Source organism: Amblyraja radiata, chromosome 2 (genome assembly GCF_010909765.2).
Source record: "Amblyraja radiata isolate CabotCenter1 chromosome 2, sAmbRad1.1.pri, whole genome shotgun sequence".
NCBI classification, from domain to species: Eukaryota; Metazoa; Chordata; class Chondrichthyes; order Rajiformes; family Rajidae; genus Amblyraja; species Amblyraja radiata.
This window is the reverse complement of record NC_045957.1, coordinates 124,787,268-124,814,050: the sequence shown is the minus strand read 5'-3', so window position 1 is coordinate 124,814,050 and position 26,783 is coordinate 124,787,268. Positions and strand designations below refer to the sequence as shown.

The window sequence follows — 26,783 nt, the reverse complement described above, 5'->3', positions numbered from 1 at the left end:
TGCTAAATCGAGGAGAATTCCCTGCTATTGATTTGCACTAATTATGCTGATATCTCGGTTGGGTGGCGTGTCTGATTGAAAGTCAAGGAACCTGAGGGATGGTGAAGAATGTCAGTTGTCGCTCTGTATGTGAGGCTGCCGGGCGGGTGATACCAGAGCACTGGACAAAAACGCCCAGATTGAGTTGTTTGTTGCAGCGAGGGCGGTGGAAGCGAGCCAAAGGGCTGGCGAGATCTTTCAGCGTGAGTTGAGTGAGAGCCGCGGCGGTGGCCGGACTCAGCCTACAGGGCTGTATGTACTCTGCAGTGGGACTGTCTGTCTGGCATCTTCCCCCCATCCCCAATGCCAATGTAAACAACCCCTCACTGACACAGTCTAGGGTTTATTCCACACACGCAGAATTCCCAGCGGGGTAGTCGGGCGAGCAAGGCTGGTCACACACACATTAGAGGTGTAGAGATGAGAGGGAGATGACACCGCCCCAGGGCTCGGTAACAGGCGGCCAGGCAACTCCAAACTCAGGTTCCTTGACTTTCAATCAGACACGCCACCCAACCGAGATATCAGCATAATTAGTGCAAATCAATAGCAGGGAATTCTCCTCGATTTAGCAATTTTAATGACAGATTTTTCACTTTTAAAACTTTTCATATAACAAATGAATAAAGATAAAAAGTCAATAATGCCTTACTTTTGATGAAATGCAGCGAGCAAACGCGATAATTCCCGATATTTTGGATCTTTAAATCTCCACGGCAAATGTCTGCTAAGCACTTCCGCTCTTTTTGCACCTTCAACTCCCTCTTGAATTTACCTTACTTTCTATCTTTTTTTTGGACTGAAAATTTAGGTCGCTGTGCTTCACGGTCACCCCGACTAGCACAGAAAGTTTCAGCTCAATAATCGGCCGTTTTCCATGTTTTTAACGGGTGTGAAAGTGCGTGTTTTCCCATTCACTAACATGTACCGGAAGTGACATATGTCCTCCAGTTAAATTTTGCGGTCACGTGAGTGGGGATCTACGCTCCAGTGACCTTTCGTGAAATCACCCTATAGAGTTCCACAGAGATCTACCTGTGACGCCACTTCCAAGAAACTGTATCTCAATCCCTCTGCTTTACAACTCTACACAGAGGCCTACCATTCACTGTGTGGGTCCTGCCCTTGTTCGACGTCCCAAAATGCAGCACCTCACACTTCTCTGTATTAAATTCCATCCACCATTCCTCCGCCTACCTGGCCAATCGATCCAGATGCTGCTGCAATCTTTCACAACCACCTCCACTATCTGCAAAACCATACGGCTTGGTGTCCTGTCTGCCACGGTTAATGTAACGAAGGCTTCCACTTTGCTATTGGTTTATTGTTGTCACCTGTACCGAGGTACAGTGAAAAGCTTTTGTAACGTGCTAACCAGTCAGCGGAAAGACAATACATGATTACAATCGAGCCGTTTACGGTGTACAGATACAGGACAAGGGAATAACGTTTCTCTATATTAAATTGTATCAACCATTCCTCAACCCTCCTGGCCAATTGATTAAGCTGCAATTTTTCACAACCATATCTACTATCTACAACACCACCCACGTTCGTATCATCTGCAAACTTGACAAACTTGCCATGTACATTCTCATCCAAATCATTGACAAACAGTAACGGGCCCAGCACTGAACCCTGAGGCACACCACTAGTCACAGGCCTCCAGTCTAAGAAGCAACCTTCCACCATCACCCTCTGCTTCCTTCCATGGAGCCAATTTTCTATCCATTCAGCTATCTATCCTTGGATCCCATGAGATCTAATCTTACAGAGCAGCCTGCCATGCGGAACCTTTTCAAATGCTTTACTGAAGTCCATGTATACAACATCTACAGCTCTGCCTTAATCAATTATTTTTGGTCACATCATCAAAAAACTCAATCAGATTTGTGAGACGTGTACAAAACAATGCTGACTACCCTTAATCAGTCTTTGTCCATCTATACGCATGTATATCCTATTCCTCAGAATACCCTCTAGTAACCTTCCTCTACAGATGTTAAGCTGACTAGCCTGTGGTTCCCAGCCTGTTCCCTGCAGCCCTTCTTGAATCGAGGCACATTTGCCTCCCTCCAGTCTTCTGGCAGCTCTCCAGTATTTAATGACGACTCATAAAGGACACCTCTGGTTTCCCACAATGTCCTCAGATATATCTGATCAGGCCCGGGAGATTTGTCTATCTTCATACGCGGCAGGACCTGCAGCACCTCTTTGACTGTAACACTGCTCCATCACACTTCCATTCACTGCCCCAAGTTTCCCAGTCTGCCTGTCTTTTCCCATGGTATAAACAGAGGAGAAATACTTGTTGAGGACCTTGCCCATCTCATGTAGCTTCACACTTTGATCGCTTTGATTCCTGAGGGGTCCCGCTCTCTCTTGGTTACGCTTGTTATCTTTATGTAGTTATAAAATCTCTTGGGAGTATCCTTAATGCCATCGACCAGAGCCATCTCCCGTCCCCTTTTTGCCCTTCTGATTGGCCGTTTTCAGCTTATTCTTTCGTTCCCGGAACTCCTTCAGGGATTCACTTGATCCTGGTGGCACATCCTCCTTCCTATTCTTGACCAGAGCCTCTATTTCTCTAGTCATCCAAGCTTTCTTACGCTTACCTGCCTTGCCCACTTTGAAGATTTTCAGCCCACTTTTAAAAATGTCCCACTTTCCTGACATTCCTTCAAACAACCTGCTTCAATCACTTGAACCAGTTCCTGTCAAATACCTTCAACGTTGGCCTTACCCCAATTTAGAATTTGAACTCATGGACCCACCCTGTCCCTATCCATAACAACCTTCGACCTCATAGATCTCCACGTTCTATGTGTCTCACATGTGGACTATCCAACATCCTGGGCAACTGTAACCAAACTCCACCATCTCTGAACTGTAATCCTTTTTCAATGGCCAATGAAGATGCACACACTGTGACATCATGTCAGCTTTTGTGAGGACAGTTGCATTCCCACTAGGACCCGGATCAGGTTCAACAACGACAAGCCCTGGTTTACAGCAGAACTCAGACAGCTCCGCCAGTCTAAAGATGAGGCCTACAGGAGAGGGGATGCAGACCTCTATAGGCAGGCCAAGTACAAGCTGAGAAGAGGAATCAGAGCTGCCAAGGAAAGGTACTCTGAGAAGTTGAGGAGCAAGTTCTCAGCTAATTACTCTTATTCAGTTTGGAAGGGCTTGCAAGAAATCACCAGCTACAAGAGGAAAGCCCCCCGCTCCTTGGACAATCGTCCTCTGACCAACAACCTGAACGAGTTCTACTGCAGGTTCGATAAACAGAAACATAACCCTGGTACCCCCTCCCTCCCTCCCTCCCTCCCTCCTCCACCCACTCCTCCCCAATCACCACTTCACACCCACTTACAGCCTGACTCCAGTTTGCAAAGACTGGGCCCTTGTCCATGACCCTCCTTGCTGCCCAACATCAGTCTGGCCACTTTTCCATCACTAACAATAGCAATAGAGGAGGTGGAAAAGCTATTCAGGAGACAAAAAAGCCAGAAATCTCCAGGACCGGACAATGTTTCCCCCTCTACCCTAAAGTTCTGTGCCGAACAACTGGCACCGGTATACACAGACATTTTCAACTGTGTACTGTGTACTGTCCCTGCCTGCTTCAAAGTCTCCACTATTGTCCCTTTACCCAAAAAGTCAAGGATTACTGGTCTTAATGACTACAGGCCTGTCGCAATGACCTCTGTGGTCATGAAGACCCTTGAAAGACTTGTGCTGGCCAAGCTGAAAAATATCACGAACCCCCTGCTGGACCCTCTGCAGTTTGCATATCGGCCGAATAGATCAGTGGATGACGCAGTCAACCTGGGCCTGCACTTCATCCTCCAGCACCTAGACTGCCAGGGGACCTATGCAAGGATTTTGTTTGTGGATTTTAGCTCTGCATTCAACACCATTTTGCCAGAGCTACTGCACTCTAGACTTTCCAAGTTGACTGTGCCTGAACCCCTCTGTCAGTGGATTATCAACTTCCTGACAGACAGGAAGCAGCATGTGAGGCTGGGAAAGCACATCTCGGACCCGCAAACCCTCAGCATAAGAGCACTGCAAGGCTGCGTGCTCTCCCCTCTCCTCTACTCTCTCTACATCAACGGCTGCACCTCCACTGACTCCTCTGTCAAGCTTCTCACGTTTGCGTACGACACAACCCTGATTGGACTGATCCAAGATGGGGAGGAATCTGCCTAGAGACAGGAAGTGATACAGCTGGTGTCCTGGTGCCATCGCAACAACCTGGAGCTCAATGCTCTTAAGACAGTGGAATTGATTGTGGACTTTAGGAGAGCTCCCCCTCCCCTCACCCCACTCACTGTCAACAACACCACAGTCACATCTGTGGAGTCTTTTAAGTTCCTGGGAACCATCATCTCCAAGGACCTTAAGTGGGGGGCTACCATCGACTCCTCCACAGTCAAAAAGGCACAACAGAGGATGTACTTCCTGCGGCAGCTGAGAAAGCACAATCTGTCACAGGCAATGATGGTCCAATTCTACAAGGCCATCGTAGAGTCTGTCCTCACCTTCTTCATCATGGTCTGGTTTGGCTCAGCCACCAAGCACGACACCTGGAGGCTGCAGCGAATCGTCCGATCAGCAGAGAAGGTTATTGGCTGCAACCTTCCCTCCATTGACGAACTGTACACTGCAAGGGCCAGGAAGCGAGCGGGCAAGATCATCTCTGACCCCTCTCACCCTGGCCACAAACTCTTTGAATCACTTCCCTCTGGAAGGCGACTCCGGACTGTCAAAGCTGCCACAGCCAGACATACTCAACAACCAAAAGTCTGTAGCCTCCCTTTGATCTGGTATTTTATTTTATTCTTCACATGTTTAAATTATAATGTTTTATTTTTAATTGTCTACTGTATATCGTGTTGTTACTTGCGAGCAAAGCACCAAGGCAAATTCCTTGTATGTATACATACTTGGCTAGTAACATTTATTCAATTCAATTCAACATGTTATTTGCTTTGCTAACTATTTGCTGCATCTACTTCTGTGTGTTGTGATTCACACATTACAACAGCTAGATCCCACTGAACTTGCACAAAATGCTGGAGTAACTCAGCGGGACAGGCAGCATCTCTGGAGAGAAGGAATGGGTGACGTTTCAGGTCGAGACCCTTCTTCAGACTGTCTGAAGTTTAAACCAGCATCTGCAGTTCCTTCCTGCACATTAAGTCATTTGCAGTTTGTTTTCATTTAAATAACAGTCTGTCTTATGATTTTCCTTATTTTTTAAAATGTTTAGTTTAGAGGTACAGCGTGGAAACAGGCCCTTCGGCCCACTGAATCCGCGCCGACTAGCGATTCCTGCATACTAACGCTATCGTACACACTATGGACAAGTTAGAATAGCCAATTAACCAACAAACCTGTACGTCTTTGGAGTGTGTGAGAAAACCGGAGCACCCGGAGCAGGTCACGGGAACGTAGAAACTTCTTACTGACAGCACCCGTAGTCAGGATCGAATCCGGGTCTTTGGCGCTATAAGGCAGCAACTCAAGTGCTGCGCCACCATGCTGCCCCTTACCCAGGTGCAAGGTGTCAGACGTCCGGCACTAGCCAAGTTTGGACCCACACACTCAATCTATCCAAAGCCAATGCAAATCCTGGGAGCAGACCAGTGTCTGGTGACTTGTTTGCCTTTAGTCTATGAAATCTACAACGCCCTCATTGCATAGGCTTTCCCCGCTATTAGACGTGGAATCATTCACCTTTGAACCCTCCAATGATCTTTACCGTTTCCATGAAAATAAACAGATTCATGCTCAGTTTCTTTCCAGCTGTTATCAGCCAAGTGAATCATCCTACCACAACCAGGGAGCAGTCCGGAACTACTATCTACCTCATTGTTGACCCTCAGACTGTCTTTTATTGGACTTTGCTGGCTTTACCTTGCACTAAATGTTATTCCCTTATCATGTATCTGTACACTGTAATTGGCTCGATTGTAATCGTGTATTGTCTCTCTGTCGACTGGATAGCGCGCCACAAAGCTTTTCACTGTACCTCAGTACACGTGACCATAAACAAAACTAAATGCTGCATCTTTAAACTTGGTGAAGATGAAGCAAAGAATGAGCTGTGCCTGCGACCAGGATAACTAGGAGAGCATGAGCAGGTGATCTCACCTGCAAAGCCAAGCGGACAATATTGGAGACGTGTTTCAGCATGCTGTGTAAAATATCAATGAGAGTTAAGAGCAGATTGCTACTGGTCTTCACACTTCGTTTATCATCCATTTCAAGGTAGAGGCCAGCGGCTTCAATGATCAAGTTGCGGATGTGATCCACGAGACCTGTGGCAAGAGAAAGAAACAGACACCAACCATGATTTCCCAAGGCAGAAACATCAGCGTTGACCATTTCACACACACTACAAGATACAATAGGGCTGGTAACACCACAAACTGCAGATGCTGGAACCTTGAGCAAAACACAAAGTGCTGGAGGAACTCAGCGGGTCAGGTAGCATCTGACGAGGGAATGATTTGTTATGTGCATTCAGTCTATGATATCAGTTTGAAGAGGAGTCACGAACCAGTGTCACCTATCCATGTTCTCCACAGATGCTGCCTGACCCGCTGAGTTACTCCAGCACTTTGGGTCATTATGTTTAAACCAGCATCTGCATTTACTTGCTTCTGCAGTGTGGAAGATGTCAGCCTTTGAGACGTGACCTTCATGGACAGACGTGAGAGAGACGGAATCAAGCACAGCGTGGAGATCTGGGAAGTAAAGTGCATGATCCTGGGTGACAAACTGGATTGTGAGACGCGGTGGATTCACAGACAGAAGCAGGCAGTGTGCAGAGAAACCCTGATTATAAATTGTTACAAGCATGAAGGATATGGAGGCAGGTGTGAAAACAGAACCAATTATAGAGCATGTGTAATCTTATGTAAGCAAAAGTAGAAGATTGTGTTAAAACGTGACCCTTGCAGTGTGAATCTATATGTACTGAGGATCAGCATGTTAATAATAGAATCACTGACATTTACTAAACCTACTCAAACACAACTTGTTACAAGTTGCCACAAATGGATTTTATCTTTTCACATAATATAGGAATTCCACAGCAGATTTAAAGTGGTGTCTGAGGCTGATTTCACTGAAGAAAACCCCAAATCCATGTTGGCAATTGACTGTGGCAGTGACAGGCCACGTTCAGCATTCATTAACATGATTAACATGAATGCATAGCAAACATACCATTAAACTGCAAAGATGCAGATAAGATTCACCAGGTGTTGCCTGGATTTGAGGGTGTGCGGTTGGGCAGGCTAGGACTTTCTTCCTTAGAACTGAGGGGTGATCTTATCGAGGTGCATAATTGATAGGGTGATTACAGAATCCTTTACCCAGGGTAGGGGAAAGTAGAGAGCATAGGTTTAAGGTGAGGGGGGAAAGATTTAATAGGAACCTGAGGGGCAACATTTTCATTCAGAGGGTGGTGGGTGTATGGAACGAGCTGCCAGAGGAGGTAGTTGAGGCAGGTACAAGAATAGACAATAGACAATAGGTGCAGGAGTAGGCCATTTGGCTCTTCGAGCCAACACCGCCATTCAATGTGATCATGGCTGATCATCCCCAATCAGTACCCCGTTCCTGCTTTCTCCCCATATTCCCTTACTCTGTTATTTTTAAGAGTCCTATCTAGCTCTCTCTTGAAAGCATCCAGAGAACCTGCCTCCATGTTCTTGCCCTCTGAGGCACAGAATTCCACAGACTCACCACTCTCTGTGAGAAAAAGTATTTCCTCGACTCCGTTCTAAATGGCTTACTCCTTATTCTTAAACTGTGGCCCCTGGTTCTGGACTCCCCCAACATCGGGAACATGTTTCCTGCACCTAGCGTGCCCAAACCCTTAACAATCTTATATGTTTCAATGAGATATCCTCTCATCCTTCAAAACTCCAGAGAGTACAAGTCCAGTCGCTCCATTCTCTCAGCATATGACAGTCCCGCCACTCCGGGAATTAACCTTGTAAACCTACGCTGCACTCCCTCAATAGCAAGAATTGAGCAAGAATAGCAAGGAGCCTGAGGGGCAACACTTTCATTCAGAGGGTGGTGGGTGTATGGAATGAGCTGCCAGAGGAGGTAGTTGAGGCAGGTACCATAAACACTGGACAGGTTCATGTATAGGGAAGATTTATGGGATATGGGCCAAACACGGGCAGGTGGGACTAGCTTAGATGGGGCATGTTGGTAAGTACGGGCAAGTTGGGCCGAAGGGCCTGTTTAGTGCTGTATGACTAACAATGGCAGTTTTGGTCGGGTTTCTGATTTGTGCTTTGGAACTTCACTTGAACAACCTGTTGGCTGAAAAGCACGGGATCATCAGGAGATGTCAACCATGCGATAGGAATAGTGAAATGGTCTGAAGTATGAAATGTATTGCCTATCCATTCCCTTCACAGTTACTGCCTGATCTGCCGAGTTCCTCTGTTACATTAGCAAGACCAGGCGTTGACCACGAGACCGTTTCACTCAACACTTGCGTTCGGTCCACCAAGGCATGCTGGATCTCCCGGTTGCCAACCATTTTAACTCCCCTTCCCATTCCCACACTGACCTTTCTGTCCTGGGCCTCCTCCAGTGCCAGAGTGAGGCCACACGTTTCCTTCCGCACGTCTTTGGGAGAACGTGGTCCCGTGGTCACTGGGAGAACGTACAAACGCCATACAGACAGCACCCTAGTCAGGATGGAACCACGGTCTGTGGGGCTGTGAGGCAGCAGCTCTACCCGCTGCGCCACCGTGCCGCAAACACGTTCCCAGGCTCAGTGGTCAAATACTGCTGGAGGTCAAGGCAGCTGCTGTCACATCCCCCCTGCAGTTCAACTCTTCTGTCTGTTTTGTGTTGAGGTAGTTAAATAAAGTCGAGTGATCCAGGCACAAGTCGAGTTTAGTTTAGATAGAGGAAGCTGAGCATGCGGCACTTGATAGCACTGACATGCTGTGGATGGGTCATTAGGGGCTGTCTGACTTCCTGCATTCAGCATGGAGGAGTTCTCAGTCTGCTGGCTCAGGGCCAGGGGTTATTGTGACAGACCAATTCGGCAACTGCACAAGTGATACTAGGCACGGCCTGTTTGGCTGCCACGTGTATGAGGTTATTCTGTGGTGTCCCTGTCATAGCCCAAATCATCAAGCGCACCACAGATTTGCTGAGAGGACTTCAATGATTGGACTTTGCAGTAGGACTTGTACAATGAAATAAAACCCATCCATTTTCAATGACACAAAGAATATTGGGGCAATTGGATATAATTGTCCTTCATACGGCTGCGAACATGCTGAAGGAGGGAAGCGTGTGGGTGGTGAGCACGTGACTGTAGTTGGACGGGCTTGTCCTGTGGATCACAACTTTCTTTAATGGCTTCCAACTGAATAAAGCAGCATCTCATTTCTGTCACTGCCTGTTACTATTTCTGTTATCTGAACAAATCTATGACACTAACACTCAGTTTTGCAGAAAACAAATCATTAAATCAGACAAAAATACATTGGGAGGTTTCCAGATGGTACAGGTGGAGGGAAACGTGAGCTGTGCAGAGGCAGCATGAAGACTGCTCCATCCTGCCTGACACCAATGAGGAAATAACATGGGCCACATGGTTAGATGAGGCTGCATAGTGGGCTTGGGCAAGTTTAGCTGAAGGGCCTGTCTCCCTCCATGATGTGTGAGTCTATGACAATGTCTCTGAAATCGCTCTGCTGCTGGCAGCTAATAGTTACAGTGCAGTCCTCAGCATTGTGCCTTGTGAATTAGATTAGATTTTATTTGTTGTCATTTGAACCCAGAGGTTCAAACCAAATTTAGTTTCTGCAGTCATACAAACAAGAAGAAGAACCAAGACACAACACAATTTACACAAACATCCATCACAGCGAATCTCCTCCTCACTGTGATGGAAGGCAAAGTCTTATCTCTCCCCTGCACTCCCCATTCCCCTCCCGATGTAAAAGTCAAAACCCCGGCGGGCGATGGTAAATAAGTCCCGCGGCCATTAAAGCCGCGCCGGGCGATGCAAGTCCGCGCTCCGGGTCTTGATGTTGGAGCCCCCGGCGGGCACTAACAAGTCCCGCGGCAATTTGAAGCCGCGCCGAGCGATGTAAGGCCCTGCTCCAGGTCATCCTCAACCCCGCAACTCGGGTAGGAGAAGTTGCCGTCGCCGTTGCGGAAGCTCCGAAAAGCGGATGTTACCGTCCACCGGGCCTGCAGCTGGAGCTTCCGTATCTCCAGGGTCGGGCCGCAGCAGCGCGCCACCACAGCTCCTCCCGCTCCGAACTCGGCCAGCTCCGCGATGGTGAGTAGTCCGCAGGCTCCGCGACTGGAGCCCCAGGTCGTTCCGGTTGGAGGCCGCTCCACAGTGCTCGGCCCCAACGACAACGGAGACCCGACAGAGAAAGGTCGGGTCCACCGTACAGGGAAAAGATTTTAAAAGTTTCCCTACCCCCCCTCCGTCCCCCTGCCCCTCCACACATACCCAGTTAAAAAAAAACACTATAAACTACACTCAAACGAGACAAGAAAATAAAAAAAGACAGACAGACAGAATGACTCAATGCCCATGGAAGGCATGTTCTCTGCCTCATCCCAGCATGGACATCCTATGTCACACTTTAGTTTATTGTCACATGTACCGAGGTACAGTGAAAAGCGGAAAGACAATACATGATTACAACCGAGCCATTCACAGTGTACAGATACAGGATAAGGGAATAATGTTTATTGCAAGGCAAAGCCCGTAAAGTGCGATCAAGGATAATGTCACTAATGAGGTAGATAATAGTGGTAGGATGGTTCAGTTGCCTGATAACAGCTGGGAAGAAACTATCCCTGAATCTGGAGGTGTTCGTTTTCACACTTCTGTACCTTTTGCCTGATGGGAGAGGGGAGAAGAGGGTGTGACCGGGGTGCGACTGGTCCTTGATTATGCTGCTGGCAAGTGTAGCATTTCTTGCGGTTACAAGGGAAAGTGCCCGGAGAGGGGGTGGTTCGGGTGGGAAAGGACGAATTGACCAGGGAGTTCCGGAGGTCTCTGCGGAAGGCAGTCAGGGGAGGAGATGGGAAGATGTGGCAAATGGTGGGATCACGTTGGAGGTGGCGAAAATGTTGGAGGATTATTTGATGTATGTGACGGCTGGTAGGGTGGAAGGTGAGGACAAGGGGGACTTTGCGCTTGTTATGTGGGGGGATGGGGAGTGAGAGCAGAGTCACGGGGTATAGAAGAGACCCTGGTGAAAGCCTCATCTATAGTAGAAGAGGGGAACCCCCGTTCCCTGAAGAATGAGGACATCTCCGATGCCCTGGTGTGGAACACCTCATCCAGGATACAGATGCGGCGTAGACGGAGGAATTGGGAGTAGGGGATGGAGTCCTTACAGGAAGCAGGGTGGGAAGAAGTGTAGTCCAGATAGCCATGGGAGTCAGTAGGTTTATAGTGGATGTCGGTCAGAAGTCTATCACCTGCGATGGAGATAGTGAGGTCAAGAAATGGTAAGGACATGTCGGAAATGGTCCAGGTGTATTTGAGTGCCGGATGGAAGTTAGTGGTGAAATGGATGAAGTCAGTGAGTTGTGTGTGGGTGCAGGAGGCAGCACCAATGCAGTCGACAATGTAGCGGAGGTAGAGTTCGGGGATAGGGCCACAGTACGCCTCGAACAAGGATTGTTCGACGTACCCTACAAAGAGGCGGGCATAGCTAGGGCCCATGCTACGCCTTGGATTTGGAGGAAATGGGAGGACTCAAATGAACAGTTATTAAGGGTAAGGACCATCTCCGCTAGGCGGAGGAGAGTATTAGTAGACGGGGGGTGGTTGGTTCTGCGGTCGAGGAAGAAACGGAGGGTTTTGAGACCCTCCTGGTGGGGGATGGAGGTGTAGAGTGACTGAACGTCCATGGTGAAGATGAGGGAATGGGGGCCTGGAAAACGGAAGTCTTCTAAGGAAGTAGAGGCGTTGATGTGCTTTCTTGGTCGTTGCTTCAATATGGGTGGTCCAGGAGAAGTTGTTGGTGATATTGACTGCTAGGAATCTGAGGTTTTCACCCACGTCTGCTTCGGCACCGTCAATGCAAACTGGGGTGTGTGAACTGCTTCACTTCCTGAAGCCGATCACTATCTCCTTTGTCTTGCTGACATTGAGAGAAAGGTTGTTGTCTCGACACCAGGACACGAGGTCCAATCTCCTTCCTGTACTCCGTCTCATCATTACTTGATATCCGGCCCACAGTGGTGGCCGTAAAAGGCCGCCGCTGTCAAACACCCGAGTGGCAGCAGAGTGGCAGCGCACAGGCGGTCTGCACCTTCTACATCCTCTCTGGAATGTAGTCATTCAATGTTAACTAGGGGGTCCAACAACTGTGACAGCAGGCGGGGAGTCATCTGGAGAGGGAGTGTCTCAGCGTGGCATAGAAACAATGGCCTTTAAGATACTGCGGAGGAGTCAAATTACTGCCTCAAAATCTCAGAACAGCAACCATTCATTAGTAGGGGTCAGTGGTTATGGTGAGAAGGCAGGAGGATGGGGTTGAGAGGGGAAGATAGGTCAGTCATGACTGATTGGCCGAGTAGATTTGATGGGCCAAATGGCTTAATTCTGCTCCTATCACATGAATTTATGAACCAACTTCCTTTTAAATTCTTGCCCCGTGAATTCCCATCAATCTGATATAGTCTTGCCCTCTGCAGTACGCAGGATAATCTGATCAGAATTTTAAATTCTGCCTACAATGCGGTTAAAGTCTGCACTAAGTCCATCTACAGATTTGCAGATGACATCACTGTGGAGTCAAACAAGAAGACAGAGAACAGGAAGGAATACAGACGGAGCTTAGTAACATTGTCATGAAAACAACCTCTCCCTCAATGGCAGCAAGATGACCCAGCTAGTGATTGACCAGGGAGCCTAGTGCATGCCCCAATCAGCATCAATGGTACCAAACTGGAAATGGTTGAAAGCTTCAAGTTCCTTGGTGTAAATATCATTGACAATTTGTCCTGGACCAAACACATTGATGTTACGATCAAGAAAGCACACCTCTATTTCATCATTCAGCATGTCTCCAGTGCCTATTACCCACCTACAGATGTGCCAGAGAACACATGCTGGCAGTTTGCATCACAGTTGGTTTGGGAAAAACTCTGTCCAAGACTGCAAGAAATTGCAGAGAGTTGTAGATGTAGCCCAGTTCATCACACTGACCAAACTCTCTACCATTGACTACATCTACACTTCGCGGTACCTCTGGAAAGCAGCCAACATAAGCAAAGGCCATTTTTACCCGGGTCATTTCCTCTCCTGTCGGCCAGAAGATACAAATGCTTGAAAACACCGACCAGCTTCTTCCCCTCTTTCCTCAGGCTACTGAAGAGTCATCCCGTAAACCAGCGTATAGTCCTGATCTTCCAACCTACCTCCTTGCTAACGTTGGAACTTTTCTCTGTAACTGTAACACTATAATGCTGTAACACTATATTCTGCACTCTGGTACCTTCCTCTTTGCTCGACCTGTGTACGGTTGGATTGTATTCATGTCTAGTATGGTTTAATTGGATAGCATGCAAACAAAGCTTTTCACGGTATCTCGGCACGGTGTCAATAATAAATCAATACCAGTCCTCAACATTCACAAAGCATCTGGCATCTCATCACAAGTACATGTAGGTGAATGTCATCTAATCCTCCTGAGAAGCGGCTGGGAGTGTAATGCCACATTACAGCTGTCGGCACGATCGCAGACAGCCACACCCCCAACAGGCTTCAAGGGGCTCAGTGTCATTGCTGCCTGGGGAAGGGGAGCACTGGGAGTACACCAGTACCTTTCTGCACAGCGCCAAGTGGACGGGAGACTGTCCGAAACTCTCACTGTCCCACTCAGTCACACTCACGCTGTGCCAGCAACATGTTTATCAATCTTTAAAAGACAGAGTGCTGGAGTAACTTAGTGGGTCAGCAGCATCTGTGGAGAACATGGATAGGTGATGTTTCACAGAGTGCTGGAGTAACTCAGCGGGTCAGGCAGCATCTGTGGAGAACATGGATAGGTGACGTTTCATCAGTGCTGAAGTAACTCAGCGGGTCAGGCAGCATCTGTGGAGAACATGGAAAGGTGACGTTTCACAGAGTGCTGGAGTAACTCAGCGGGTCAGGCAGCATCTGTGGAGAACATGGATAGGTGACGTTTCACAGAGTACTGGAGTAACTCAGCGGGTCAGGCAGCATCTGTGGAGAACATGGATAGGTGACGTTTCACAGAGTACTGGAGTAACTCAGCGGGTCAGGCAGCATCTGTGGAGAACATGGATAGGTGACGTTTCACAGAGTGCTGGAGTAACCCATAGGGTAGGGGACAAAATAGAAAAAAATAATGTGCTTTTTTTTCTAAAGATTGTGCTGTGCTTGTTCCATATCCCTCCACACATTTCAAATCCATGTACCTTCTAGTGTTTGATTCCTGTACTCATGGTAAAAGACTCCATGCCTCTATAAGACCACCCCTCAGCCTCCTGCACTTCAAGGAATAAAGTCCTAGTCTGCCCAACCTCTTCCTACAGCCCATGCCCTCCAGTCCTGGCAACATCCCCATAAATCTGCTCTGTACCTTTTCCAGTTGAATGAGGTTTTGTTTATAGCATGGTGAGCAGAAGTGATCGCAGTAGTGCAAGTGTGGCCTCAACTCTGCAATAAAGCGGCAGCAAGTGGTTGTTGCCGACTCCTTAGGTTGAAGGGCTGTTTCCATGCTGTACATTTCAGTAACTCTCTGCGGTTCTATAAGGTGCGGACCCAGTTGATGCGAATCTATCAGCCATTTGCTGGATGGGCAACGAATGACTAACTTGCAATATATTCAATGTAAGTAACGCAGCAACTAAGCACCAAATCATACTTCTGTTGGCCCTGCTGCAAGTGAGGTTCCCGGCTCTCATGAGATTGCTGTGGCGTGATGGTGGCAGAGAGAGATAGGCTTGATGATGTGGGATGAAGATATGAGATCATAGTGCCATGAGCACTCAGTGAGTCACTGCACAGTGAGTGTTTTGTTCACGGAACTTTATATATACTGCACAGCGCGTTGTTTAGAAATAAAAGGCACATTATTTATTTCTGTTTTCTTCCCTACCCTAATTCTTTCTCTTGTAAGCGCTGATTCATAACAAGACATGGATTCCATAGGAATTGGCAACCGTCCAATACTTGTTGATTTGTAGGTGGCATTCTAGATGGCATGGATAAAGTGAATCGTCACAGTCTTATTCCCATGGGAGAGGATGCTATAACTAGAGGGCATCCTAGTTACTTCATGTGAGAGGGGAGAGATTTTAAAGGGACATAGAAACATAGAAAATAGGTGCAGGAGTAGGCCATTCGGCCCTTCGAGCCTGCACCGCCATTCAATATGATCATGGCTGATCATCCAACTCCGTATCCTGTACCTGCCTTCTCTCCATACCCCCTGATCCTTTTAGCCACAAGGGCCACATCTAACTCCCTCTTAAATTTAGCCAATGAACTGGCCTCAACTATCTTCTGTGGCAGAGAATTCCAGAGATTCACCACTCTCTGTGTGAAAAATGTTTTCCTCATCTCGGTCCTAATAAATTTCCCCCTTATCCTTAAACTGTGACCCCTTGTTCTGGACTTCCCCAACATCGGGAACAATCTTCCTGCATCTAGCCTGTCCAACCCCTTAAGAATTTTGTAAGTTTCTATAAGATCCCCCTTCAATCTTCTAAACTCTAGTGAGTACAAACCGAGTCTATCCAGTCTTTCTTCATATGAAAGTCCTGACATCCCAGGAATCAGTCTGGTGAACCTTCTCTGTACTCCCTCTATGGCACGAATGTCTTTCCTCAGATTAGGAGACCAAAACTGTACGCAATACTCCAGGTGTGGTCTCACCAAGACCCTGTACAACTGCAGTAGAACCTCCCTGCTCCTATACTCAAATCCTTTTGCTATGAATGCTAACATACCATTCGCCTTCTTCACTGCCTGCTGAACCTGCATGCCTACTTTTAATGACTGGTGTACCATGACACCCAGGTCTCGTTGCATCTCCCCCTTTCCTAATCGGCCACCATTCAGACCTCAGGTCCCTTTTTCACTCAGAGGGTAGTCGCATGTTCACAAGTCATAGGAGTAGAATTAGGGTATTCGGCCCGTCGAGTCTACTCTGCCATTCAATCATGGCTGATCTCTGCCTCCTAATCCCATTTTCCTGCCTTATCCCCATAACCCTTGACACATGTTGTAATCAAGAATTTGTCTATCTCTGCCTTAAAAATATCCACTGATACGGCCTCCACAGCCGTCTGTGCCAATGAGTTCCACAGATTAACTACCCTCTGACTAAATAAGTTTCTCCGCATTTCCTTCCTAAAGGAACATCCTTTAATTCTGAGGCTGTGACCTCTGGTCCTAGATTCTCCCAATAGTGGAAACATCCTCTCCACATCCACTCTATCTATGCCTTTCACTATTCTGTAAGTTTCAATGAGGTCCACCTCAACCTTCTAAACTCCAGCGAGTACAGGCCCAGCACTGACAAACACTCATCATACATTAACCCACTCATTTCTGGGATCATTCTTGTATAAACCTCCTCTGGACCCTCTCCAGGGCCAGCACATCCTTCCTCAGATATGGGGCCCAAATCTGCTCACAATATTCCAAATGCAGCCTGACCAGCGCCTTATAGAGCCTCAGCATTACATCCCCGTTTTTGTATTCCAGTCCTCTTGATATAAATGCTAGCAGTGAATTTGCCTTCCTTACTACCGATTCGCCTTGCAGATTAATTTTTTGGGAATCCTGCAACAGCACTCTCAAGTCCCTTTGCACCTCCGATTTCTGGATTCTATCCCCATTTAGAAAATAGTCTGCGCATTTATACTTATTACCAAAATGCATGACGCCGACATTCATGAGATGGGCCGAGGGACCTGATAAACTGTATGCTGTACAGCACCATGACTGTTCATGCCGGGTTTACTTGGCCAGCATCATGAGATGGGCCGAAGGGCCTGATAGATTGTACGTGGTTATGACTATTCATGCAGGGTTTTACCAGGATGTGAACAGAGAGTCGCTGCTCACACACTAAACGCACAGCTTGAAAGCAACTCCTCAGTACAGGAGAGGCTTCCCATTATTAGAAAGTACAGCACAGCAACAGGCTCTTCGGCCCACAATGTCCATGCCAAACATGCTGGCACGATAATTAATCTCATCTGCCTGCATGTGATTCATATCCCTCTGTTCCCTACATATCCATGTGCCAATCCAACAGTTTCTTCAATGCATCCATCACCACCCCTTGCAATGCATTCCAGGTACTCAGCACCCTCTGTGTAAAAACCCTTGCCCCGCACATATCCTTTCAACTTTACCCCTCTCACCTTACGACTATGCCGTCTAGTATTTGATATCTCCATCTTGGGAAAATAGTTCTGTGTCTACCCTATATACGCTAATCATCATTTTGTATATTTTTAATCAGGCCTGCCAGAGAAATCACTCCAAGTTTGTCCAACGTCTCCTTGCAGCTAATGCCCCCCCCTAATCCAGGCCTCATTCAGCTAACCCTCCTCTGCACCCTCTCCAAAGATTCAAGTGACTGCAGATGATGGAGTCTGGTGCATAAAACAAACTAGTGCAGGAACTCAGTGGGTCAGGCAACATCTGTGGATAGAATGGACAGATGACTTTTCAGGTCAAAATGAATAGTTCCAGCCCAAAATGCCTTCCTTGTCCATTCCTTTCACAGATGCTGCCTGGCCCGTGGAGTTCCTCCAGCAGATTGTTTGATGCTCTTGCTTCCAGCAGTACAAGTCTGTGGTGTCTTTATTCACTAACCAAGATGGAATATTACTGCAGTGGTATATTAATATGCTAACGCTGTGCTTTCAGAAATAGTTCACAAAAGAGCCATTGTCAGAGCTTAGGTACAGGCAGAGGGAGGAACAGTGCGCTATTGTCATCAATCTGCCGGCCTCATTTGGATCAAAGTTTGGCTGCTAGTTTTTTGTTTTTGTTTTGTATTTACAATAATAAATCACAAGAGAAAATGGATATTGATTTCAGGAATGACCTTACATAAGTGAGATATGTCAAACCATCACATGTAAAGATTAAATAGTTTAATGAAATGAAGGAATTAAACATTTATGCACGCATGAAGATTGAGGTTTGTAGCTTGTTTTCAAATCTTAAATTGAAACCAGTGGAACGGATTTTCGCAGTAATCGATGTTGTTCCAAATTCAATATTGCACATAAGGAAAAAAAGACACAGAGTGCTGGAGTAACTCAGCGGGTCAGGCAGCATCTGTGGAGAACATGGATAGGTGACATTTCACAGAGTGCTGGAGTAACTCAGTGGGTCAGGCCGCATCTGTGGAGAACATGGATAGGTGACGTTTCACAGAGTGCTGGAGTAACTCAGTGGGTCAGGCAGCATCTTTGGAGAACACAGATAGATGACGTTTCAAGTCTGGGCCCTTCTTGTGATTGGGGAGCCACCAACAGTGGGACCTTGTGTACAAATCTAAGGATCCCAGAAGATGGGTTGATTGTAATCATGTACAGTGTTATCACGCAAACAAAAGCCTTTCACTGTATCTCGGTACACGTGACAATAATAACCTAAACGCTGCATAGATGGACAAGTGATGATACAGTGCTGTCATCTATCAGACAAGCCCCCCTCTCCTCTCCTCCTGTGGACAACATACTCCTGTGCTGGAAACTATGTCGACTGGAGAAGGTCTGAGTTGGCCTGGCATTAGGTTGTAATTCCAGCTGTCTGGTGACCAGGTAAGCAAGTCTCTGAATAATGATTGCAAAGGAAAAACAAATTCAGATTTTTGTTGAAGATTCCAGTCTCTTGTGATCACCATCCTCAACTTGAGTTCATCTGAAATGCAGCAGTTAAGGGCATCCTTTCTTCCACGTGTATGTTGTCTAGGGAGGAGAAGAGAGGGAGCCATCTCTTTCAGGCAACTAGTCTGATAGATGACAGGAATGTAACATAGTTTGGCCATCCAGGCAACCTGCACATCCTCCACAAACTGAAGAAGGGTCCCGACCCGAAACGTCGCCTATTCGTGTTCTCCACAGATGTTTGTACTTCTTCAAAAAGCTGGAGGGCTTGAGTGTAGGGTAGAAGGTGACAGGATAACACAACAATACTGGGGAAAGGAGACACAAGGAACTGCAGATGCTGGATCACACAGCATCTGTGGAGGACATCGAAACTCAACGTTATGGTCAGGGGTGAAGCGAAGGTGAAATGGGGGGCAGAATTACATTTAGGTTCCTACTAAATGTTTCCCTTCTGACATTAAACCAATGCCCACCCAGTCTTGCTGGGTAAAAGACTCAGTGCATTCACCCAAGAAACCAAGAACCCTATCTATTCCACTCAATATTTTGTACACCTCACCCCTCAGCCTCCTGTGCTCCAAGGAATAAAATCCTAGTCTGTCCCAACCTCTCCCTATAGAAACATAGAAACACAGACAATAGGTGCAGGAGTTGGCCATTCGGCCCTTCGAGCTAGCACCGCCATTTAATATGATCATGGCTGATCATCCACAATCAGTACCCCGTTCCTGCTTTCTCCCCATATTCTTGATTCCGTTAGCACTCGGAGCAAAATCTAACTCAGGCCCTCGAGTCCTTGCAGCATCCTCGTAAATCTCCTCTGCAATGTCCAGCTTCATCGCATTTTTACTATGGCAGGGTGACCAACACTGAACTATACTCAGTGCCTTGACTGCTGAAGGTCAGCCTTCTTCACCACCCTATCTACCTGTGACACCACTTTCAGGGGACTATGTACCAGCACTCCTAGATCCCTCTGCTCTACAACACTCTCAGCGCAGAGGGAGAACAAGGAGGGAAGAGACAGAGACTAAGGCTTTTGCCTCCATCACAGTGAGGAGGTGCTTGGTGAACTCACTGTGGTGGATGTTAATTTGTGTTTATTGTATGTTTTGTTATTTATTATTATTGTGTATGACTGCAGGCAACGAAATTTCGTTCAGACCGAAAGGTCTGAATGACAATAAAGGCATCTAATCTAATCTAAAACTCTCCGGGGCCCTACCATTCATTATGAAGATCTTAGCCTGGCCTTGCTTTCCAAAATGCACCAGCTCACACTTATCTGCATTAAACTCCATAAACACTTCCTCAGTCCACTTGCCCAACTGATCAAGATCGCAGAAACTCTTATATTACCATCTTCGTTATAACCATGCGCAGGCTCGGCGATAGTTTCACTGAACACCTCCGTTCAGTCCGCCTAAACCGACCTGATCTCCCGGTTGCTCAGCACTTTAACTCCCCCTCCCATTCCCAATCTGACCTTTCTGTCCTGGGCCTCCTCCACTGTCAGTGAGGACCAGCGTAAATTGCAGGAACAGCACCTCATATTTTGCTTGGTCAGATTACACCCCAGCGGTATGAACATTGACTTCTCTAACTTCAAATAGCCCTTGCTTTCCCTCTCTCTCCATCCCCTCCCCCTTCCCAGTTCTCCCTCCAGTCTTATTGTCTCCGACTATCTCTGTCCCGCCCACTCCCCTGACATCAGTCTGAAGAAGGGTCTCGACCCGAAACGTCACCCATTCCTTCTCTCCAGAGATGCTGCCTGACCCGCTGAGTTACTCCAGCATTTTGTGTCTACCTTCATTATCTATGATATTATCCACTTCAGTGTTATTTGCAAAATTACTAATCATGCCATATATTCTCATTAAAAATCATTAATATAAACCACAGGTAGAGAAAAAATGCTGGACAAACTCAGCGGGTGAGGCAGCATCTATGGAGAGAAGGAATGGGCGACGTATATAAGCCACAAACAGCTAAGGTCCCAACATCGATCCCTGAGGCACTCCACTAGTCATAGGCCTCCAGCCCGAAAAACAACCTTACACCATCACCCTCTGCATCCATTTAGAAAGCTCTTCCTGGATCCCATGTGATCTCACCTTCCAGAGCAGTACAAGACAGGAACAGCCCTTTAGAAACATGGAAACAAAGATAATGTATTTCTGTATTTCCTGCGGTCTCTGCGGAGAGCAAACGTCTCACAGCCACTGCTGCTGTCCTTCTACCGATGCGCCGTGGAAAGTATCCTAACCTATGGCATCCTGGTGTGGTTTGCTAGCTGCACTGTGGCTGAGAGGAGGGCGCTGCAGAGAGTTATAAAAACTGCACAGAGCATTACAAACGCTCAACTGCCCTCCTTGGATGATATATATAGGGCCCGATGCTTGCGCCAGGCCACAAACATCAAGCAGGACACATCCCACCCTGCCAACCACCTTTTCACTCTGCTACCCTCTGGGAGGTGATTCCGGTCTCTGAAGGCTCGCACCGGTAGACTAAAAAATAGTTTCTACCCATGTGCGATAAAAGAACTTAATTCCAACAGAGAACACTGGGGAAGCAAAATGTAATTCCAAGAAATGCAACATTCTTTTAAAATTCTTTTAAAATACTTATTAATTATTTTTACTAATAAGTGTACGTATGTGTCAATGGTTGTCGTGTTTGTATTTTTTAACCGGAGGAGATGCAATGGAATTTCGTTGCACAGTATTGTGCAATGACAATAAACGTATTCATTCATTCATTCATTCATTCATTCATTCATTCATTCATTCATTCATTCATCATTCATACATTCATTCATAAATAGATGCAGGAGTATTCAACCCTTCGATCATGGATGATCATCTAAAATCAGTATCCCGTTCCAGCTTTCTCCCAATATCCCTTGATTCCTTTAGCCCCAAGTGCTAAATCCAACTCTCTCTTGAAAACATCAAGTGAGTTGGCCTCCACTGCGTTCTCTGGCAGAGAATTCCACAGATTCACAGCTCTCTGGGTGAAAAAGTCTTTCCTCATTTCAGTCCTAAATGGCCTACTCCCTATTCTTAAACTGTGACCCCTGGTTCTGGACTCCCCCAACATCGGGAACATTTTTCCTGCATCTACTGTTCTAAATGGCCTAGCCCTTATTCTTAAACTGTGGCCCCTGGTTTTGAGCCCACAATGCTGGTGAAGAACATGATGCTGAGAGCAAACCTTGTATTCCTGCACATGATCCATTCCCTGCAGATCAAAGTGCAGAAATCTGATTAATGCTACTGTGGTATCTGCCACTACCACCACCCCAGAAGCCCGTTCCAGGTACCCAACACTCTATTTGTAAAACACTTGCCCCGCACATCTCTCTAAAACATTGTCTCTCTCACCTTCAAGCTATGCCTCTCTGAAGGTTCTGACTGTCTGTCCTATCTATGCTTCTCATAGCCTTATTCGGTGGGCGGCGCGACTCTCGTCAGCAGCGGCCTCTGCAGTCCGTCTGTGTTTTATTATTTTTGGTCTCGTTTTTATGTAGTTTTTGTTATTTTTTTTGTTGGGGTATGTGTGTGGGGGGGGGGGGGGGGGGGTGGTGTGGGGGGGAGGGGGTAACTTTAAAATCTTTCCCCTGCACGGGAGACCCGACCTTTTCTTTGTCGGGTCTCCGTTGTCGTTGGGGCTGCAACGTGGAGCGGCCTCCAACAGGAACGACCTGGGGTTCCAGCTGCGGAGCTGCCGACTACTCACCGTCACGGAGCTGGCCGAGTCCGGAGCAGGTGGAGCGGTGGTGGAGCGCTGTTTTGTTTTGTAATGTATGGCTGCAGAAACGACATTTTGTTTGGACCTCAAGGGTTCCAAATGACAATAAATTGAATTGTATTGTATTGTATTGTATTGTATTGTATTGTATTGTATTGTATTGTATTGTATTGTATTGTATTGTATACCCTGCAACCTCCGGCGGTCCAGAGTCTGTCCAACCTCTCCCTGTAGCTGAAACCCTCTAGACCAGGCATCATTCTGGTAAACGTCCTGGGCACCATCTCACCTCCACATCCTTCCCGTGACTTGATTCCTCTCTTCCTGTCCTGACCTGAAACAATTGACACGCACCATCCGTGGGAAGAGAAACAGTCGATGTTTGTCTGACATTTTCTGTTTCTTTGCCTGATTCACACCAGCCTTCTAAACACGTTCTTCATTATATAAAATGGAATATTTTGAAAGCCCATTGTTTGCATTTCCAAGCATGTAAATTAAAAGCAATTGTCAGATGTCAAGATGAGAAGGGAAAGATTTAAAAGGAGCCTGAGGAATAACCTTTTCACACAGAGTAGTGTGCATGGAATGAGCTGCCAGAGGAGGTAACTGAGGCAGGTGCTACAATAGCATTTAAAAGACATTTGGACAGGTGCATGGATCGGAAAGCTTTCGAGGGATATGGGCCAAACACCAGCAAATGGGACAAGCTTAGATGAGGTATCTAGGTTGGAATGGACGTTGGATTAAGAGCCTGTTCCCGTGTTTCCGACAGTATGCTTTCTATGGAGCATCTGTAGAAGTTTGTAACTGGAGATATGCTGAATGTCCTCAGTCCCCTCAGGAAGTAAAGGCATTGGTGCCTTTCTGGCTGCCGCATCAATGTGGTTGGTCCATGACAGATGGTTGGTAATATTAATGCCAAGGAACTTGAAGTTCTCAACCATTTAGCACCATTGATGCTGATGTACTCCACCATGCTTCCTGAAGTCAATAACTAGCTCCTTGGTCTAGCTGACAATCAGGGAGAGGTTATTGTTCTGAGCCCATGTCACTAAGTTCCTTCCTCTACTCCGTCTCATCATTGTTTGCGTCGTTGCAAACCTGGATGGAGCTAGAGCTGAATTTGGCCGTACAGTCTTGAGTATAGTAGGGACTGAGAGCGCATCCTTGCAGGTACTGGTGTTGAGAATGATTGTGTAGGAGGTGCTGTCACCTCTCCTCACTGATTGAGGTTTGTGGGACAGAACGCCGCGGGATCCAGTGGCAGAGGGCCAGGCTGGTTCCTAGGTCCAGGATACACAAAAATGCTGGAGAAACTCAGCGGGCGCAGCAGCATCTATGGAGCGAAAGAAATAGGCAACGTTTCGGGCCAAAACCCTTCTTCAGACTGATGGGGGGTGGGGGGAGGCGGGGAGAAGAAAGGAAAAAGGAGGAGGAGGAGCCCGAGGGCTGAGGGAGAGCTATGAAGGGGAGGAGACAGCAAGGGCTAACAGAATTGTGAGAATTCAATGTTCATGCCACCAGGATGCAGACTCCCCAAATGTCCTAGGTCCCGGAGTTTGGAGAGGAGCTTGGGTGAGATTATGGTGTTGAAGGCAGAGCTACAGTCCAACATAAGAGTCCTTGCTGTCTTGATGTTGCAGGGATAAGTTTAGTGCCCAGGGAGAAGGTATCTGCTGTGGACCATTAAGCAAACTGCAGAGGATCGACATTTGTAGGAAAGAACTGCAGATGCTGGTTTATATCGAAGCTGGACACAAAATGCTGGAGTACCTCAGGCAGCATCTCTGGAGAAAAGGTGTGGGTGACGTTTCTGGTCGAGACCCTTCTGAGACCAGTCTGAAGTAGGATCTCGACTCGAAACGTCATCCATTCTTTCTCTCCAGAGATGCTGCCTGTCCCGCTGAGTTACTCCAGCATTTTGTGTCTAGCTGCAGAGGATCAAGGCTAGCTAGGAGGTTGGTGTGCACCATCACCCTGTGCTGCTCTTCACTGTGAAAGCTTTTCACTGTACCTCGCCACACGTGACAATAAACGGAACTCTCCATTTTTCCACCAACTTTCACAGGTAGCCGTGTAATCTAAGTACACTTTACAAATGAACAGCTGAGTTCCGCTCTGAGGGGATCTGAGCCCGTTCTCACCCCGACCCTGTCCTGAGCTGTGTGGGCTTCGTGTGTGTCGAGGGAAGGGGTGAATGAGACAGAGACAGACCTCAGCTCAGGACGAGATCTCCCCACTCTGCAGGTTACTTATCAGGAGCTAACACAGTCATGAAAAAGTATTTGAATTTTTTTTATATCACTATTAAAATGTTAAGATGAATGTCTGGGCGGTTATGATAATAATACAAGGAATGATGGTGTTTACTGCTGGAACTTCAGATGGTGGATAGCTTAACTTTGAAAGAGGCTGCAGAAGTATGTTATTGTACTTACATTCCAACAGTTATGTGATCAAATGGAACATTCATTTCCTTAGACCAAACCAGCTAGCAACATTTCCGTATGTAAACATGAAGTTTTCTCAATAGTTTAATGTGAACTTGTGAAATGTAATGCGTTTTGGTATCAAGCCATGAAGGAAGCAAAAGCTGACTGCATACCTTGTTCGTAGAGCGCTTTCATGTTGACATCTTTATAAGCAACGAGGTTGTTGAGCAGTAATACTACACTCTGCATGGCAGTGCCCACAAGGTTGTCCTGTTGTTCCTGTCAGTGAGACAAACAAACTGTTTGCAAAGTTGTAACTGCAATGCGAGTAGCATAAAGGTTCACAGTCTGGTCATAAAGGAACAGAGACATTCTTGAAGTGCACAGTCTGTTGACTGACATATGTACTATTGGAAAAAATACATGCCAGGTTCAACAGCATTACTGCCTGCATGCACTTGCCCAGCCACATTCACATTATTGTAGCCTCTACATATGAATCCAGCAAGGGTTTAATTCAGTTTACAGATACAGCATAGAAACAGATGCTTCGGCCCACTGAAGATAGACACAAAATACTTGAGTAACTCAGCGGATCAGACAGCATCTCTGGAGAGAAGGAATGGGCGATGTTTCGGATCGAGACTCTTCTTGAATCCGTGCAAACCATCGATCACTCGTTCACATTAGTTCTATGTTATCCCACTCTCACATCCACTACCTATTTACCTACAAATTACAAACACGCACGTCTTTCGGATGTGGGAGAAAGATCACCCCTTATCCTTCTGCACTCCATGAAATAGAGACCCAGCCTACACAACCACTCCCAAAACTTCACACCCTCTAGTCCTGGCAACATCCTTGTAAATCTTGCTGAACCCTTTCAAGCTTGACAATATCTTTTCTATAAAATGGTGCCCAGAACTGAACACAATATTCTAAATGCGGTCTCACCAACACAATACAATACAATAAAATACAATACAATTCAATTTATTGTCATTTGGACCCCTTGAGGTCCAAACGAAATGTCGTTTCTGCAGCCATACATTACAAACAAATAGACCCAAGACACAACATAATTTACATAAACATCCATCACATTGCTGTGATGGAAGGCCAAAAAAACTTATCTCTCCACTGCACTCTCCCCCCCGATGTCAGAGTCAAAGTCAAAGTCAAAGCCCCCGGCGGGCGATGGCGAATTGTCCCGCGGCCATTAAAGCCACGCCGGGTGATGCAAGGCCGCACACCGGGTCTTGATGTTAGAGCCCCCGGCGCGCGCTCGCAGTCCCGCAGCCATTCCAAGCCGCGCGGGGCGGTGGTGTAAGGCCCCGCTCCAGGTGCTCTTCAACCCCGCAACTCGGGCGGGAGAAGTCGCCGTTGTGGAAGCCCTGAAAAGCGGTCTCCCTCCAGGGACCCGCGGGCTCCTGGTGCCGCCCGCCAAACCCGCAGTTGCAGCCACCGAATCTCCGGGGGTCGGGTCGCAGCAGCGTCCACCACAGCTCCACCCGCTCTGGACTCGGCCAGCTCCGCGACGGTGAGGTGAACACCTTATATAACTGCAACGTGACCTCCCAACTTTTATACTCAATACTCTGACTGATGAAGGCCAAAGTGCCAAAA

The 26,783-nt window shown here is 47.1% G+C and overlaps 1 protein-coding gene across 1 annotated transcript in view; it reads right to left on the bottom strand.

The window, feature by feature from the left end:
* ulk4 (unc-51 like kinase 4) overlaps positions 1–26,783 on the bottom strand; it is a 324,061-nt gene that overhangs the window by 40,657 nt on the left and 256,621 nt on the right. The window contains exons 32-33 of the mRNA XM_033015040.1: positions 25,328–25,433; positions 6,202–6,368 (exon numbers count right to left, since the gene is read on the bottom strand). Of these exons, the coding sequence (XP_032870931.1) occupies positions 6,202–6,368; positions 25,328–25,433 (273 nt within the window). The remainder of the gene's footprint in view (positions 1–6,201; positions 6,369–25,327; positions 25,434–26,783) is intronic.